At 37.7% G+C, this 18967-nt stretch overlaps 1 protein-coding gene and 1 pseudogene across 9 annotated transcripts in view; one reads left to right on the forward strand and one right to left on the reverse strand.

Annotated features, from left to right (window-relative positions):
• HERC2 (HECT and RLD domain containing E3 ubiquitin protein ligase 2) overlaps nt 1–18967 on the forward strand; it is a 230679-nt gene that overhangs the window by 155517 nt on the left and 56195 nt on the right. For all 9 annotated transcript variants that reach the window (XM_033400202.2, XM_049712569.1, XM_004276886.4 and 6 more), the window contains 9 exons: nt 443–554; nt 1880–1961; nt 2068–2211; nt 3646–3736; nt 4042–4219; nt 4407–4488; nt 4569–4740; nt 7788–7932; nt 8589–8814. In XM_033400202.2, coding sequence (XP_033256093.2) covers nt 443–554; nt 1880–1961; nt 2068–2211; nt 3646–3736; nt 4042–4219; nt 4407–4488; nt 4569–4740; nt 7788–7932; nt 8589–8814 — 1232 coding nt within the window. The remainder of the gene's footprint in view (nt 1–442; nt 555–1879; nt 1962–2067; nt 2212–3645; nt 3737–4041; nt 4220–4406; nt 4489–4568; nt 4741–7787; nt 7933–8588; nt 8815–18967) is intronic.
• LOC105748350 (NADH dehydrogenase [ubiquinone] 1 alpha subcomplex subunit 5-like) lies at nt 12486–12864 on the reverse strand (annotated as a pseudogene).

The raw sequence follows: 18967 nt of genomic DNA on the forward strand, positions 1-18967 counted from the left end.
TTTGAGGTTTAGGGACATGGCCACAATGCCAGTCCCGGTGGTGATTCTTGGCGCCATTAACCAACATTCTCTCCAGTTACATCTGCAGTAGCTGTGCGTTAAGGCGATGGGCGGTAATTGCTGTAAAAGCAGTAAAAGCTGTCACGTTCAACTTGGTATACAAGAAGAAAGAGAACTGCACAGTGTCTCTTGGGAAGATCTCCACCAGAATAAAAAGCTAAGGTTAAATTCTAGTAATGAAAGGTAGCATACTGGTATCTAGAAATTTTGACCCTCTGGAACACTAACTCCTGTGTATACTTCAGGCTTTGTTGAATTAAAACAAAACTTTAAGAGTTTCTGATAGTAACCAGCAAACTGTGTGCTTGAGGTTGTTTTCCTTTTTATTTAAAAAATTTTTTCACTCTGACCTCTATTTCTGTTTTATTTTTCCTTTGATTAGCCTTATTAGAAAGAAGGCTGCAGGTCTGGAATCGGCGGCTACGATAAGAACCAAAGTGTTTGTGTGGGGCCTGAATGACAAGGACCAGCTGGGAGGGCTGAAGGGCTCCAAGGTACCTGCCCGATACCCAGTGCCCTCGCCACCCCATGCTGCTCAGACCCAGACAGGCCCAGCAACAGCCATGCTTCTTGAAGTTTTTATAATGGTCTTTCCTTTTATATGTTGTTTTTAAAGTTGACTTTTCTTAAGTAATTCTTGACATGAACTTACAGACATTATCAAATTTAGTTTCTGAGAAGCCTCTGTCCTTGGAAAATAGTGCACTTTAGATATAGTTGCATTATTGCTGTTTTGTAAACTAGAACATACACTTTTGAAAAGATTTGACAAGCACAGAGGTAAAAATTGTAGAGTATTAATTATATTTTAAAGAGTAGGTACAACAATTGATGCATTTGAACTAGAGTTGAATTCAGTGTGGCTCTTAACTGAGGAAGAGATTCCTCCGAATTTTAGTGTCTGGAAACAGTTTCTTTTCAGATGAGCATCTCCACTACTTAGTATTCCATGAGACTTCACCCATCATAAGATCCCTTGTTATCTGCATTGCCGAGGAGCTGAAAAGGAAAGTTAGAACTCATTCATTTTAAGTCTTGTGGTTCTAGTACAATGAAAATAATCTTATGCAATTCAGCAGCCTCGAGTTACATCTGTTTTTGAGGCTCCTGCCCTGCATTTGGAGATATGTGAGGCCCAGAAGCTCTGGGAGCCTCAGCTGTGACAGGGGCTGTCTAGGGGGTCCCGAGGGCATGGCCCTTTTTGGGGTTTGCACATGAAAGATAGGTTGGCGCTTCACGGTTGGGATGAACATCCTTCTTCCACAGTAGTAGTGACTATTTGATACTTTCTGACACATAGGAATCATAAAGGGCTTCTTAGACAGGGGCTTTGATAATTTTAAATTAAATCACACCCATCTCTAATGGGAAATTTAAGTGTATAATTTCTTAGAATTAACAAGAATGAGCAGGACATGACCTGAAATAAAATGTAATTTACCAAATGTTTGTTTATATCTTTACATTATGTGTATTTTATTTTTTGCCTTTTATTATGGATATGTTCAGATGTACCCAGGTAGAAAGAATAGGGACCTGAGTCCTCTTGTCCCTGTACCAGCTTCAACAGTTGCAGATGGTCACATTTTTGTCTTTATTTCCTACACAGCCTCACCCCTATTCATTTTAAAGTCAATCTCAGTATATCATTTCATCCTTAACATACTTGTGTATATCTAAGAGACAAGAACTTTGGTTAATATAACCATGTAAATTAACAGTAATTCTATGTACCATCTAGTAAGATTACTTGTAATTTTAAAAGTGTAAATAACATTCTCTCTTTTCTCCTTTCCTTTAAAAAAAATTCTTGTTTTAGATAAAAGTTCCTTCATTCTCTGAGACACTGTCTGCTTTAAATGTAGTACAGGTGGCTGGTGGTTCTAAAAGTTTGTTTGCAGGTATGATTATTCTAATATTTAAAAAGTTTTATATGATGCTTAGGACTGAAAACATAGTTGTTGCATTGTGAAAAGTGAGTCCTTTCCTCACTCCTGTTCCTTGCAGTGACAGTGGAAGGGAAAGTGTATGCCTGTGGAGAAGCCACGAATGGCCGGCTGGGGCTGGGCCTCTCCAGTGGGACTGTGCCCATTCCTCGACAGATCACAGCTCTCAGCAGTTACGTGGTCAAGAAGGTGGCCGTTCACTCAGGTAAGAGCCAGGCTTTGCACTGGTGCACAGATAAGCCTGTTGTTCGTGCTCTGTAATTAACTGGGGCCGTAAACAATTTCCCCTAAAGTGTCTTTGCATTCTTTTTCAAATTTTACTTAACTATTAGGAATAAAAGTTGGTTAATGTAAAACTCCAGGTGGTCTAGAGTTTAATTATTGTTGCTGCACGAGGCTTCTTGGAGGCCAGTGGTTGCTGGCGTTCCAGGCGTGTGGGGCATACCTCACCAAAGGAGGGGGCTTTTAATCTTGGAGCTTGTGGTCTCAGGTTCATAGCATCTCTGCAGTCATCACGTTCTATGCTTAAATATGTGTTACTTTTCTGGGGAAAGAGCCTGTAACTTTCATCAGATTCCCAGTATCTGTAAATTCCAGTGATAAGAAAGAACCATTTAAAAAAAAAATTACACTGCTTCAATTCAGGAAACTTTGAGTATCATTTCAAAGCCCTGTGCTCTGAGGAAATGAACTGAATTAGATACAAACTGAGTTCGTGTCTATACTGGATAGGGTTAGATTTAACCCCTTAAAACAGAAAATCCAAACGGTAGTGGCTTGAGCAAGATGGCATTTTACCATTCTCTGTAGAAACCTGGAGGTGGGGTCCAGGGCCAGTGTAGCAGCCTCAGTACCTGTGAGGTGCACTAGCTTGCTGTCCACCCCCGTTGCAGCCGCAGGTGAACATATAAGATAGGCCTTTTCCTCAGGCCCACTCTGCCCCTCCAAAGAGCTTTTCTGGAAGCCTCACTCACTTCTGTCGCACCTCTGTCACCATCCTCTGTGGGCAAGGGAGTCTGGGAAGCGTGGTTTTTAGCTGAGCACATTGCCCTGGATCATGTGGGCTCTGTTGGCAAGGGATAGGGTGCGAATGGGTATTAGGAGCCTAGGAACTGGTGGACACAAGTGACAGAGAGGAAATGCTCTTCAGTCCTGAGCCGGGGTGGATGGACTAGGAGAGTGAGCCATACTGGGGAAAAAGCATGAACTGATTGTTTTGGGAAGAGTGAGCATAGTGCCTTAATTGCAATTGATGGTACTTTTGCTTAAATAATTCCATTGTTTAGGTACATTTCACAAAAGCCTAATTGCCACTGCATTTGATAATTTGTCTAATCACAAATGTACTTATTTTTCCATCTGAATTTTGACCCTTTATATATTTAACATAGCAGCAACCCCATTAATAAATAATATCATTTTGCTGCTTCTTTGCGAGTAAAATTCTTTGTAGGACTTAAACTTTGTAGTTTAATAAATGTTCACTTATTTTATATATTTGTCACCCTGAAATGTTCATCTTATTTACTCAATTATTCAACACATATTCACACCTACTGCATGCCAGGAAAAATAGGTAGTTGTGCTGTTAACTTTTGTAAACCAACTTTGGCAGCCTCTCTCTGTGTGAATGTTGCAGGTGGACGGCACGCTACAGCTTTAACTGTTGATGGGAAAGTGTTTTCCTGGGGTGAAGGTGATGATGGCAAACTTGGACACTTCAGTAGAATGTAAGAATATTTTCTTCATTACTTGCTAATAAGAAACTGTTACTGTTAATAATAGTGAATGCTTTTTGATAGTTTTTTGTAGAAAATTGAGTAGGATGGGTTATTTATGAAAACGGAACTTAAAAATATATTTAAAAATTGTCTATGAATGTGGTTTGGCCTCACATGTTCTGTTTTAAGGTTTGATAGTTAACTTAATCTAAAGATGTTGTTTTGACTAAATGTGGCTCAGTGTTGATGTCCTTTTCTTTCTTCTTTAAAAAGGTTGGATTGATTATAGGGAATATTATTTAATCTTGCTTTAGGAACTGTGACAAGCCACGGCTGATAGAGGCCCTGAAAACCAAGCGAATCCGGGATATTGCCTGTGGGAGCTCGCACAGTGCAGCCCTCACGTCCAGTGGTGAACTGTACACCTGGGGCCTCGGAGAGTACGGCCGCTTGGGACATGGGGATAACACAACACAGCTGAAGCCCAAAATGGTGATTATACACATTTTTGTTGCTTGCAGAAAGTTTACCACCTGCTGATTTCCAGAGAAGATAAGCTCCCAGTCTAGGACAGTTCATAAAGACATGACCAGTATTGGCTTTCAGTCTGTGGGGAAAAATCCCCTTTGCTTTCTTAGTGCCTGTGCTTGATTCTGTTTTTAAATTTGTGATTGAGTAGGTGAAAGTCCTTCTTGGTCACAGAGTAATCCAGGTGGCGTGTGGAAGTAGAGATGCACAGACCCTGGCTCTGACTGATGAAGGTGAGTCCTGTCCTGACTCCACGTTGCTGGGGGAGGAACATTGTGAGACACTGGCCTAAAGTATATATTTTTAAACCTAGGTTTGGTATTTTCCTGGGGTGATGGTGACTTTGGAAAATTGGGCCGGGGAGGAAGCGAAGGCTGTAACATTCCCCAGAACATTGAGAGACTAAATGGACAGGGGGTGTGTCAGATCGAGTGCGGAGCACAGTTCTCCCTGGCCCTCACCAAGTCGGGAGTGGTGTGGACATGGTACGTAAACGCCTGTCATCTGTCAGTGTGTCTGTTTGGGGCCTTTTAGGGAGGGGGAAACCTTTATTTTCTTACTCGTTCAGGCATCTTTGTTTTTTAATTTATTTTGAGTTGGGATTAATGACAATATTATAAGAAATTTCCCATTATAACTGGGCTGTTTAGAAAAGAACACTGGAGAAATTTTAGCCCAAACTTGTCTGTCTTGTTTTTTTTTGTTTGTTTACTTATTTATTTTTAACGTTTTTATTGGAGTAGAATTGCTTTACTATGGTGTGTTAGTTTCTGCTTTATAACAAAGTGAATCAGTTATACATATACATATATCCCCATATCTCTTCCCTCTTGCGTCTCCCTCCCTCCAACCCTCCCTATCTCACCCTTCTAGCTGGTCACAAAGCACCGAGCTGATCCCCCTGTGTTATGCGACTGCTTCCCACTAGCTGTTTTACATTTGGTAGTGTATATATGTCCATGCTACTCTCTCACTTTGTCCCAGCTTACGCTTCCCCGTCCCCATATCCTCAGTTCCATTCTCTAGTAGGTCTGCGTCTTTATTCCCATCTTGCCCCTAGGTTCTTCATGACCTTTTTTTTTTTTTTTTTAGATTCCATATATATGTGTTAGCATACGGTATTTGTCTTTCTTTCTGACTTACTTCACTCTGTATGACAGACTCTAGGTCCATCCACCTCACTACAAATAACTAAATTTCGTTTCTTTTTATGGCTGAGTAATATTCCATTGTATATATGTGCCACATCTTCTTTATCCATTCATCTGTCAATGGACACTTAGGTTGCTTCCATGACCTGGCTATAGTAAATAGAGCTGCAATGAACATTGTGGTACATATCTCTTTTTGAATTATGGTTTTCTCAGGGTATATGCCCAGTAGTGGGATTGCTGGGTCCTATGGTAGTTCTATTTTTATCTTTTTAAGGAACCTCCATACTGTTCGCCATAGTGGCTGTACCAATTTACATGCCCACCAACAGTGCAAGAGGGTTCCTTTTTCTCCACACCCTCCAGCATTTATTGTTTGTAGGTTTTTTGATGATGGCCATTCTGACCGGTGTGAGATGATATCACATTGTAGTTTTGATTTGCATTTCTCTAATGATTAGTGATGTTGAGCATTCTTTCATGTGTTTGTTGGCAATCTGTATATCTTCTTTGGAGAAATGTCTATTTAGGTCCTCTGCCCATTTTTGCATTGGGTTGTTTGTTTTTTTGATATTGAGCGCATGAGCTGCTTGTAAATTTTGGAGATTAATCCTTTGTCCGTTGCTTCATTTGCAAATATTTTCTCCCATTCTGAGGGTTGTCTTTTGGTCTTGTTTATGGTTTCCTTTGCTGTGCAAAAGCTTTGAAGTTTCATTAGGTCCCATTTGTTTATTTTTGTTTTTATTTCCATTTCTCTAGGAGGTGGGTCAAAAAGGATCTTGCTGTGATTTATGCCATAGAGTGTTCTGCCTATGGTTTCCTCTAAGAGTTTGATAGTGTCTGGCCTTACATTTAGGTCTTTAATCCATTTTGAGTTTATTTTTGTGTATGGTGTTAGGGAGTGTTCTAATTTCATTCTTTACCTGTAGCTGTCCAGTTTTCCCAGCACCAGTTATTGAAGAGGCTGTCTTTTCTCCATTGTATATTCTTGCCTCCTTTATCAAAGATAAGGTGACCATATGTGCGTGGGTTTATCTCTGAGCTTTCTATCCTGTTCCATTGATCTATCTTTCTGTTTTTGTGCCGGTACCATACTGTCTTGATTACTGTAGCTTTGTAGTATAGTCTGAAGTCCAGGAACCTGATTCCTCCAGCTCCGTTTTTCGTTCTCAAGATTGCTTTGGCTATTCGGCGTCTTTTGTGTTTCCATACAAATTGTGAAATTTTTTGTTCTGGTTCTGTGAAAAATGCCAGTGGTACTTTGATAGGGATGGCATTGAATCTGTAGATTGCTTTGGGTAGTAGAGTCATTTTCACAATGTTGATTCTTCCAATCCAAGAACATGGCATCTCTCTCCACCTATTTGTATCATGTTTAATTTCTTTCATCAGTGTCTTATAATTTTCTGCATACAGGTCTTTTGTCTCCTTAGGTAGGTTTATTCCTAGGTATTTTATTCTTTTTGTTGCAGTGGTAAATGGGATTGTTTTCTTAATTTCACTTTCAGATTTTTCATCATTAGTGTATAGAAATGCAAGAGATTTCTGCGCATTAATTTTGCATCCTGCTGCTTTACCAAATTCATTGATTAGCTCTAGTAGTTTTCTGGTAGCATCTTTAGGATTCTCTATATGTAGTATCATGTCATCTGCAAACAGTGACAGCTTTCTGTCTTCTTTTCCGATTTGGATTCCTTTTATTTCTTTTTCTTCTCTGATTGCTGTGGTTAAAATTTCCAAAAGTATGTTCAATAATAGTGGTGAGAATGGGCAACCTTGTCTTGTTCCTGATCTTAGTGGAAATGGTTTCAGTTTTGCCTTTCTTGTTTAGGTGAGGTGTATGTATAGGGTTTCTTCTGCTGCTTTGCCGTGCAAGAAGCCTAGTGATCAAATGCGTGGAAAACAGATTTCTGATTTATTTGATCCCTGAAAAAGTTCATGTTTGTTTCTAGTGAAAGATTATTTTACTAAATCAGAAAGGAATGGAATATCCAGCTGACCACGGCCAGGCAGTGTGATGGCCTAAGCCTGAGTATCATGACCCAAAGGCAGCTGAGGAAGAATTATAGCAGAGAGGTCTTTTAAGAGCCATTTGAGGTTTCGTGCCATGTTTTCAATCTCTTTAGATGAAACCTACCTCAGTAACTTAAATGTAAAACACACATGAAGGATCTTGCTAGCAGAATTAATGAATTAATTTGAATTAATGGTATACTATTTTAGAACAATATGATAATAACAGTAATTTCAAAGACCTTGGGCACTGTGTATGATGTTATCATTGAGCTGCCTCTAGCGCTGTGACAGTGAGTGTTTTCCTGTGGGGCATTGCCAGCACCATAATCATGTATTAAAAATGCTCGCTCTTGACCTCCTTGCAGGGGGAAGGGGGACTACTTCAGGCTGGGCCACGGCTCTGATGTGCATGTGCGGAAACCGCAGGTGGTGGAAGGGCTGAGAGGGAAGAAAATTGTGCATGTGGCCGTCGGGGCCCTGCACTGCCTGGCGGTCACTGACGCGGGGCAGGTAAGCGAGCCTGTGACAGGTCCTTTTGTCTGTAGTGTAACATGATGAAACGACATGAGTCCCAGTACTGGGGCACCAGGAGGGTGGGCTTTGTCCATTGTGTTCCTGTGTATATCTGCCTAACTGTCAGCATGGGTGAGCATACCCGGGAAAGAGCTGCTGACTGATGCAGGCTATAAAGCCATGGGGTTTCCTACTCTAATGCCTGATGGGGAGATATATGTACTTCATTTCAGAAATAAAGTTATCTTTGACAAGTGTTACTCGTTCTTCCGCCATGAGAGGCCATCCCGTGACAAGCTCATAGATGATATACTTTGACATTGACTTATGACAACAAATCAGCACACTGTACTTTAATCAAATGAATTAAAAATGAATTATACTTTCTAATTCTGTAAAGCCAAGAAGTAAATTCCTTGAAAAGTGAGCATATTTTTTTGATCATTTTTCTTTGCAAAATAAAGGAAAAAATAAGTTACTATATTTAGTTGAAGAGGAGAACTTCCCTGCTTCCTGTAACAGAACAAAATAGATGAATTCATTGGGTTGATATTAAGTAAATACCCATCTGTAGTCATTGGCAAGAATTTTGAAGTAAATTTAGAGCAAATGTTCTGAAATGTTGAAAAATTCTGTTTTTTCCCCCTTAACAGGTATATGCTTGGGGTGACAATGACCACGGCCAGCAGGGCAATGGCACGACCACGGTTAATAGAAAGCCCACACTTGTGCAAGGCTTAGAAGGCCAGAAGATCACGCGAGTGGCTTGCGGGTCTTCGCACAGTGTGGCATGGACAACCGTCGACGTGGCAACACCCTCCGTCCACGAGCCCGTCCTCTTCCAGACCGCAAGAGACCCTTTAGGTGCTTCCTATTTAGGTAACACAGATTTGTGTTTTATTTGAGACCCCTCTGTATGCTATAGCATGCCGTCGATAGAATGTGTGGTGTCGCTACCAGATTAGGGGTTGTGGCACTGGGCTAACTGCATTCTGAACCACAGCCACAGAATCATCGTGGCGCACTGTGCTGTGATTTATGCTGGAAGGAAAACTTAGAAGGGAGTGCAAGGCTGATTCCTGTACTGTGGTCAGGTCAGGTCTGGCAGTGCTGTGCACATGTGCAAACAGGGGAGACTTTACAATAACCACCTGACATGTATAGGCACTTGGTATTTTCAATAACTGTTTAGGTGTGATCACCATACAGTAAGCCACACACCTTTAAAGTGTAGTTTTCATCAGCTTTGATCTGTGCATGCCTGGGAGAGCATCATCACAGGTGAGGTAATGGATGAGCCCGTGCACCACCCTGGAGTTCCCGTGTGCCCTTTGTAGACCCACCCTGCCTGCACACCACTGACTTGCTTTCTGTCACTATAGATCAGTTTGCCCTTCAGAGTTTTATATAAATTAAGTCATACAGCATGTACTTTTTTCTTAATCTCACTTTTTTCACTCACCATAATTATTTTGAGATTCATCCACATTGCATGTATCAGTATTTCATTCTTTTTTATTGTTGAGTAGCATTTTATTTATGGGTATACTGCAGTTGGTTTATTCATTTGCCTGTTGATGGACTTTTGGGTTGTTTCCAAATTTTGGCTATACAGATAAAATTGCTGTGAACCTTTGTGTACAGGTCTTTATATGGACATACGCTTGCATTTCTCTCTAGGGTAATACCTAGGAGAGGAATTCTTGGTAGATGTAGGTTTATCTTCTTAAGAACTGCAAACTGTTTGCAAAGTGTTTGTTCTAAAGCTCTAGCTCCTCCATATTTGTGTCTGTACCTGGTGTGGTCAGTCTTTAATTTTAGCCATTCTTGTAGATGTGTAGTGGTTATCTCATTGTGGTTTTGCTTTGCTTTTCCCTGATGACTAATGATGTTGAGCATCTTGCTTATTTACCACCCAAATATGTTTTAAGTGTCTATTCAAATCTTTTGCCTGTATTTAAACCTAGGTTGTTTGTTTTCTTATTATTGAGTTTTGAACACTTTTTATGTATTCTGGGTACAAGTCTTTCATCAGATATATGATTTGCACATATTTTCTCCCAATGTAGCTTGTCTCTTCATTCTCTTAGGTGAAGTTTAAAGAGCAAAAAATTTCTAATTTTGATGAGTCCAGTTTATCCATTTTTATCTTTTGAGTGTTGTATTTAAACAGCCTTTGCCTGACTCAAGATCATAAAGATCATAAAGATCCTTTTCCTGTGTTTTCTTATAAAAGTTCTGTAGTTTTAGTTATTTAGGTCTATGCTTGATCTTGAGTTAAATTTCATATATGGTGTGAGGTATGAATTGAAATAAATTTATTTATTTATTTATATTTGATATATGGATATCCAGTTGTTTCAATTGCATTTGTCAAAAAGAAATATCCTTTCTTGATTGAAAGAATTTGCACTTGTGTCAAAAATCAGTTGTTTATGTATGTGTGGATCTATTTCTGGATTCTCAGTTCTGTTTAGTTGATTTATTTTTGTATTTTGATGCAAATACCACATTGTCTTGATTACTGTAGCTTTATAAAAGAATGAATTCAAGCTTTGGTAATCCTTTAGCTTTATTCTTTTTCAAGTGTGTTTTGGGTATTCTAGACCCTTTGCATTTCCATATAACTTTTATTTTTTTATTTTTAAAATTTTATTTATTTTTGGCTGAATTGGGTCTTCGTTGCTGCACGTGGGCTTTCTCTAGTTGTGGTGAGGCGGAGCTACTCTTCGTTGCAGTGCATGGACCTCTCATTGCGGTGGCCCCTCCTGCTGCAGGGCATGGGCTCCAGGTGCGCAGGCTTCAGTAGTTGTGGCACGTGGGCTCAGTGGTTGTGGCTCGTGGGCTCTAGAGCACAGGCTCAGTAGCTGTGGTGCATGGGCTTAGTTGCTCCATGGCATGTGGGATCCTCCCGGACCAGGGCTCGAACCTGTGTCCCCTGCATTGGCAGGCGGATTCTTAACCACTGTGCCACCAGGGAAGCCCCTCCATATAACTTTTAGAATCAGCTTGTCAATTTTTATAAAATAGCCTACTTGGAAATTTGATTGCACTGACTATAGATCATTTTGGGACTTGCTTCACAGTATTGAATCTTCCAACCCTTGAATGTAGTATTTCTCTCCATTTGTTTAGATCTTTAACATTTCTCAGCAATAATCTGTAGTTTCAGTGTACAGGTCTTGTATATCTTCTGTCATATTTATCCCTAACTATTTCATATTGTTCATCTGTTGTTAATGGTGTTTTAATAATTTCTTTTGCTCTTTGCTATTATCTAGAAATATTCAAGTTGATCCTTGCTAGTGTGTAGAAATACAGTTGATCTTTTTAAGGACATTTGGATTATTTCAGTTTGGGGCTATTAGAAGTAAAATCTGCTATGAATATTCCTATTAAGGTTTTTGAGTCAGTCTTCCATACCTTGAATAAACCCCGCCTGGTTTTGCTACTTTTCATTTCTTTTTCTGTTGTTTATCGGTTTTCAGTTTTATTGGTTTCTGTTCTCATCTTGATGCTTGCTTTATGTTTATTTTCTATTCTTTTTCTAGTTCCTTGAGGTGAGAGCTTAGATCATTGATTTGAGACTTTTCCTCTTGTCTATTGTAAACTTTTAGTACTATAAATTTGCCTCTCAGCACTGCTTTAGCTACATCTCTCAAATTTTGGTATGTTGTATTTTCATTTTCATTCAGTTATATATATGTATTTTAAGGACATATGAAAAGTAATTTTATTTTTGTTTAACCTTAAACTTGCCAAACTGCTTCATTCTTTGAAGAGCATTTATCTTCTGTTTGATATCCAGGCTGCACTCATATTGGAAATTAGTGAAAACCACTTAGTGATTCCACTTTGAAGTTATAACCATACAGCGAGATGTTTTGAATGTAAGCCTATCTATATGTTGGATAAACTTTAGGAACTCTTAGTGTCTCTTGTTTTACAGAAATTCTCTCTCTATCCTGATGTACTTTGGTTGATCTAGAAAACTAAAGGCAAAGGGCCAGAAAGCTAACTTCCTTAAATGAGACAAAAGGAAAATTTTTCCAACTACCACTATAAATAAAAATCTTTCAAATACCAAATCAGTTTTCTCAAATCTTCAAATACCGAATCAGTTTTCTCAAGTATACAACAAATTCTAATTTGATGGTTTTTTTCTTACTACTTCACTTCAAACAGTGACCTATAAATTTGTTTAAATAATAATTAAGTACCTTTTATGTTTTTTCAGAATGAAAAAAATTAAATGCTGTGTTGAAGATACTACTAAAAATACTTCACCTTTCAAATATGGTCCCTGTGTTGAAAATCTATAGGAATTTTTCCAATTAACTTTCAAATCTTCCCACAACCTCTTTGTTTTTTTAAAAAATATCATCTTGGAAATAATTTGAATGAATGCTCTGCAAATCAAGAATTGATTCACAAGTCCCTATTACCATAATCATCAATTTTAACAAGTCTCCTCAATATGTTTTATATCAGTTTTCTTGATTATAAGATGAATATGGAAACATTTTTAATATAACAGAATATTTAATTATGTCAGTTTCCCACGAAAACACAAGTCATTTAATGATGTTTATATTAGCCATTTCCATTGGTTGGCAGGAGGCTCTTCCACTGAAGACTCCCATGGTTTCCATTCCACCATTTTTCTCACCAGACTTAGTTCATTTTCAGCCTAAAGAATCACCTCTCCTAGTTGGCCACCCTGAAGTTGCTCATCTAATTTTTTAACATCTGGCTCCACTTTAACCATACGCAGCTTCTCATTTGTAATCTGTTCTATATACCTTTTATATGGTACATTTTTAAGGATTTGTCCAAGAACATAAAGAATCTTTGTATACAATATTTTTAGCCTCTTGGTGGACTCTTACATACCCACAGTCCCACAAGGCCAGTGGTCTTCTTCAGCATGCCGCCATGACAGCCCAGTTTTATGTATTTTAAAAATTTCTTTTCAGCTTTGTTTTTGATCTGTGGATTATTTTTTTTGTACCTTGTTGTATTCAAGTTGCCAAAAAAAAAGGTTAAGAACTGTTACCTCTTTGTTCATGATGGATATTGGTTTGTAATTTTCTATTAGTATCTCTGTCTGGTCTCATAGAATGAAGTGGTAAGTGTTCCCTTCTTTTCAGTTTTCCTTTTTATTTTGTGTAGAATTGGTATTCTTTCGGTAGAATTCACCAGTAAAGCCAGCTGGGCCTAGAGTTCTTTGTGCAGTTTCTTTATGTTTTTTAACCACAAATTTAATTCCTTTAATAGATTCAGTGTTATCTGTTTTTTTTTTTCCTAGTAAGATTTGTGTCTTTGATGGAAGTCGAACTTATTGGCATAAAGTTGGTCTCAATATTTGCTTATTTTTCTTTTAACATTTGTAGACTCTGTAGTGATGTCATTACTCATTCCTTATATTGGTAATTGTACCTTCTCTTTCCTAGAGGTTTATCAGTTTTATTAAGTTTTTTCAAAGAACAAGCTTATGGTTTCCTTGATTTTTCTTCATTGTTTTTCTGTTCTCTATTTCACTGATCTCTGCTCTATCTTTACTCTTTTCTTCTAAGAAGCTTAGGATCTTCCTACTTTTCTAATGTGGACATTTACTTTTCTCTCCTTGATTAATTGACTCTGCTATCATTATGACAGATTACCCTCTTTATCCCTTTGCTTTGAAATTCTTGCTTTAAAGTCAAATTTGTCTGATATGAATATAGTGACTCTAGCTTTCTTTTGACCAATGCTATATGGTACTTAAACTATGGTACTCCATATACCACAGCAAACTATGGTATATCTTTTCCATTCTTTTACTTTTAACCTACTAAAAGACACTTCCTTGTACGAAACATATAGTTGTATTTAGCTTTTTAATTTTTTCTCTGACAGTCTCTAATTGGGGTGTTCATTTCACTTACAGTTAATGTGATTATTAATGTATCTGTTTTCAGTCAGTATCCTGCTATTTGTTTTCTGTTAGTCCTAGCTGTTCATTGTTCTTTTTCTTCTCTTTTTTTGCCTTTCTTTGAATTAATTGTTCTTTATGATTTTATTTTCTCTTTGTTTTCTTTGAGCTCTAACTTATTATGTTATTTTAGTGATTGCTTTAGGATATATATTATACACCTTTAATTTATCATAGTCTACCTTCAGGTGATTCTACACTTTCATGTATAGTATACGAATTATACAACAGTATACCTCTATTTCTTCCCTCCTAGCCTTTGTGCTGTTGTTGTTATACATTTCTTTGTATGTTGTAAATGTGACAGTTTTAAAAATTAATTTTCTTTAAACATTAGGTTATCTATTTAAATGAATTAAAAAGAAAAGAATATCTCTATATTTACTCATGTAATTACCATTTCTGGTGTTCTTTTTTTTTTTTTTAAACATCTTTATTGGGGTATAATTGCTTTGCAATGGTGTGTTAGTTTCTGCTTTATAACAAAGTGAATCAGTGATACATTCTGGTGTTCTTCATTCTTTGTGGAGATCCATATTTCCATCTAGCACGATTTTCCTTCTGCTTAAAGGACTTACTTTTTTTTTTTTTTTTTGGTGGTACGCGGGCCTCTCACTTGTTGTGGCCTCTCCTGTTGCGGAGCACAGGCTCCGGACGCGCAGGCTCAGTGGCCATGGCCCACGGGCCCAGCCGCTCCGTGGCATGTGGGATCTTCCCAGACTGGGGCACGAACCGTGTCCCCTGCATCGGCAGGCGGACTCTCAACCACTGCGCCGCCAGGGAAGCCCAAGGACTTACTTTTTTATGTCTTGTAGCTCAGGTCTGGGGTTCCTCCTTTCAACTTTTTATGTTTGCAGTATATTTTAGCTGGGTATAAAATTTTTGGTTGAAATTGTTTTCATTGAGAATTTGCTGTCATCTTTGTTCTTCTGTACATAACAGCTTTTTTTTTTTAAGGTTTTCAAAATAACATTTATTTCTTAAAAGTTAACCTGTGCATAATAGGAAACCAAAGAACACAAGAAGCAAAAAACAACGTCATCTATCATCACAAGCAGTTTACCATTTGATGTGTCCTTCTAGGTCTCGTTTGTATATTTAAACAACTAAGCATCCATTTTTATGTAATTAAGATCATACAGTTATGTATCATGCTTTTTCACACATCATGAATATTTACCGTTTCAAAGTCCCAAAGCTATGAGTATTTTGATAACCAAAAATAGACTACACCAACTCAATCTGGAAGGAAAAAAAATGTAATCCTTTCTTGGCGACAAAAACTTCAGAAAAGGCAAAAATGGCAACAGGCCTCTAGATTAAGATATTGGCAGAGTTATGATTAAAATACTACATTCCCTTAATGTTCAATTAAAAAATGAGATATAAAGCAACAGAGTACCCAAAGTATAATGCTCTTAAGAGGATTCATTATCTGATCTAAACTATTAAAGTATTAGCAAGGAGGTATGTTTCCACTGAATTACTTAACAATGTATTCCTATAGTACAGCTAAGAGATGCACACACCATCAATGGTTATCATCAAAATATAAAAAGGAACACATCCACATACTTCCCTCCCTTTTATACTTCCTTCTGCCCCTCTGCTGCCAACCTAATGAACAAGTCCTGGTGTACATTTCTCAGATGGTTTAACAATTCCATGTCCAAGATGCTACTTTTTTACCAATTATAACAAAGATATTTACAAATTGGTTAATTTGCTAGCTCTACTTTTTATCATACATTGTCACCTCAGGACTCCTAAAAAGCCTAGATGTTGCAAAATAATGAATGAACCTTGTCCATAATAAGCATTGGTACTTTACAAAAATGCACATTTAGACCTATGGTTATAACCTAAAACTGTCTTCTAGATATGGAGATATTAGCTAAGAGCCCTTCCCTTCACCCTTCCTCTTACCCCTCCTCCAGCATATCAGCGACTAAGTACAGGACTATATCTAGCTCCAAGAGGTGGATTAATGTAGACGCTCCCAGAAGACACAGCCCTTCCTAAAAACCAACAAAAGGGCATTTATTAAGGGGTTATTTTACTCCCTCTACTTTTAATATACTTTGGGTATTAGGACTTGCTTATTCTTTAATACACAGCAATATTAACTAAAACACACAAGTAGAACAATGGTTAGACAATCTGAACTTGTCTAAAGACTCATGGGCACAGATCCCTTCTCTGTACTTCCTTCCCTGTCCGCTCCCCACCTCCCCACCCAGTGAGTCAGCTTACTCTCCAAGACTCAAGTTTAACAATTTCCACTCCCCCAATACAACCATTCCTATGAATTAACAGGAAAAAAATACTTTAAAGGTGTTACTTTTAACTCTCTGTTTTCGACATATGTTATGCACTTTTACACATCTAGAAAGATTAGATGTTTCAAATACAGATTTAATTTTGTCCACAATGTATACACGTAGTAGCACTGAAGAAACTGCACACAAAGGCTATAGTCACAAAGTGTCTCCTAAACAGGAACACTCTGGCCTAGAAGTCTAGCTTCCCCTTCTCATCTCTGTCAACCCAGTGGACAAGAATAATAAGCATCTGTAATGCTTAGAGGGGATTTTAATAATTTTACTTCTTCCAGTTGTTTTCAGAAGTCTTTCCTATGAATTTTAACACAAAGTGTACACAATGTATTTATCGGCTATTTTTTTCATACACTGGCAACCTCTTTAACATCTAGGAAGACTAGATGTTGTAAATTTGGACCCTCTGTCCTTTATGTACACTATGTACACAGCCAAGTAAAACAAAACGCAGAGACACACCAGACAATGGTTAGTCTTGGTATAAAGCCCTTTACGCTTTCTTCTCCCTGAACCAGCACAAATAAAATAATGTGTACTGCTCAGAGAGGTGGTTTGATCATTTTGATCACTCCATTTCTAAAAGACAGTATTTCATATGAATTTTAACAAAAGGATATATCTACAAAATATGTTACTTCACTACCTCTACTTTTAACATACGTTGTTCACTTCTAAACATCTAGAAAGAGTAGATGTTTCAATTAAGGACTTAAGTTTGTCCACTATATACACAGTAGTGTTGAATAAACTACACACATGTAACAATAGTTAGATCTGAAAGTGTCTTCTACATAGGGACATCCTAATCTAGAACACTTCATTTCTCCCAGTACCTCCTTTCTGCCATCCATCCAACATTGGGCAAGTACAGGCACAGGTGTCACTTAGATGTGATTTACAATTTCACTTCCAAAGGCCCTTTTCAGAAGACAGCCTTTCAATGAATTTTAACACAAAGTGTACAAAATGTGTTAGTTTACTAACTCTACTTTTGTCATACATTGGCAACATCTTTAATATCTAGAGACTAGATATTATAAAATTGGGACCCACTGGTCCAGTATATACAAAATATATACAGTAAAGTTAAACAAAATGCATGAAACATATAGAGCAATGGATAAGTTGAAATGTTCTAGTACCTGCTAGCAAAACATCTTTTGCAATCTTCCCTCCCACCTCCCTAAACCCAATGAACAAGCACAGAGTATACTGTTCAGAGAGGAGGTTTAACAATTCCATTTCCAAAGACAGTATTTCCCATCAGTTTTTAAAAGCTATTTACAAGAAGCATTAGTCTACTAAAACTACTTTTAAATACATCAAGCACTTCTAAACATCTAGAAAGAATAGATATTTCATATAAGAACTTACTTGTCCACTATGTACACAGCACTGTTAAATAAAATTGCACACATGTAACAATGGTTATAATCTGAGGTATCTTCTAAATATGACCATTTTGGCCTGAACCATTTCCTCCCTCACTTCCTTCTCTCCACCGCCAATCCAGTGGACAAGTACATGCATATGTAATGCTTAGAGGTGGTTGAACAAATTCATATCCAAAAGTCATTTAAAGAAGACAAGCTTTCCTATGAATTTCAATAAAGTATACAAAATGTGCTCATTTTACTACTTTGTCATACACTGGCAACCGCTTTAACATCTAGAGACTAGATGTTGCAAAACCAGGACTCAATTTGTCCATTATATACACTATATACACAGCAAAACAAAATGAACATACAAAAAATGGTTTTGTCTGAAAATGTCCAGATATGAACACACTAGCATATTACCTTTTGCAATTCTTTCCCTCCCTCCTCCAAATCACTGAACAAGTATAGACAATAGTATACTGCTCAGAGAGCTGGTTTAACATTTAACATTCCCAAAGACAGTACTTCCTGTGAATTTTAGCAAAAAGATATTTACAAAGTGATATTTTACTACCTCTACATTTAACATACGTTGGGCACTTCTAAACATCTAGATGGACTAGATGTTTCAAATAAGGACTTAATTTGTCCACTATATACAAAGCAGTGCTGAATGAACTGCACACATGTAACAGTTATAATCTGAAACTGTCTTCAAAATACCAGCATTCTAGCCATTCTAAGACCAACCCCCTTCTCTCTCTCCCCCCTCCACCAACCCAGAGGTCTATCATGCTCAAATTTTCAGAAGACAACCTTTCCTAGAAATTTTAACACAAAATGTACAAAATGTATTATTTACTAACTCTATTTTTGTCATACACTGGCAACCTCCTTAACATCTAGAAAGACTAGATGTTGTAAATTAGGACTCATTTCTCCATTATATACACTATATACACAGCAAAGTGAAACCAAATGCAGGAATATAAAAAAGACAATGGTTAATCTTGCTTCACTATAAACACACTGGCACAGAGCTCTTTGCACTTCCTTCTCCTCCCCCCGACCTTGAACCAGTGCACAAACAAACACAGTACATACTGCGTACTGTTCAAAAAAGTGGTTTGGCCACCCCTCCCCCCCAAAGCAACATTTCATACGAATTTTAACAAAATGATATTTACAAAATGTCTTTTTACTACCTCTACTTTGAACATACATCAGGCAGTTTAGAAGATCTAGAAAGACTAGATATTTCAAAAAAGTACTTACTGTCAACTACACATACAGTAGTAAGGAGTAAAATGCAGACACAAAACAATGGTTCTAATACG

The sequence above is a fragment of the Orcinus orca genome, chromosome 7 (genome assembly GCF_937001465.1).
Source record: "Orcinus orca chromosome 7, mOrcOrc1.1, whole genome shotgun sequence".
NCBI lineage: Eukaryota > Metazoa > Chordata > Mammalia > Artiodactyla > Delphinidae > Orcinus > Orcinus orca.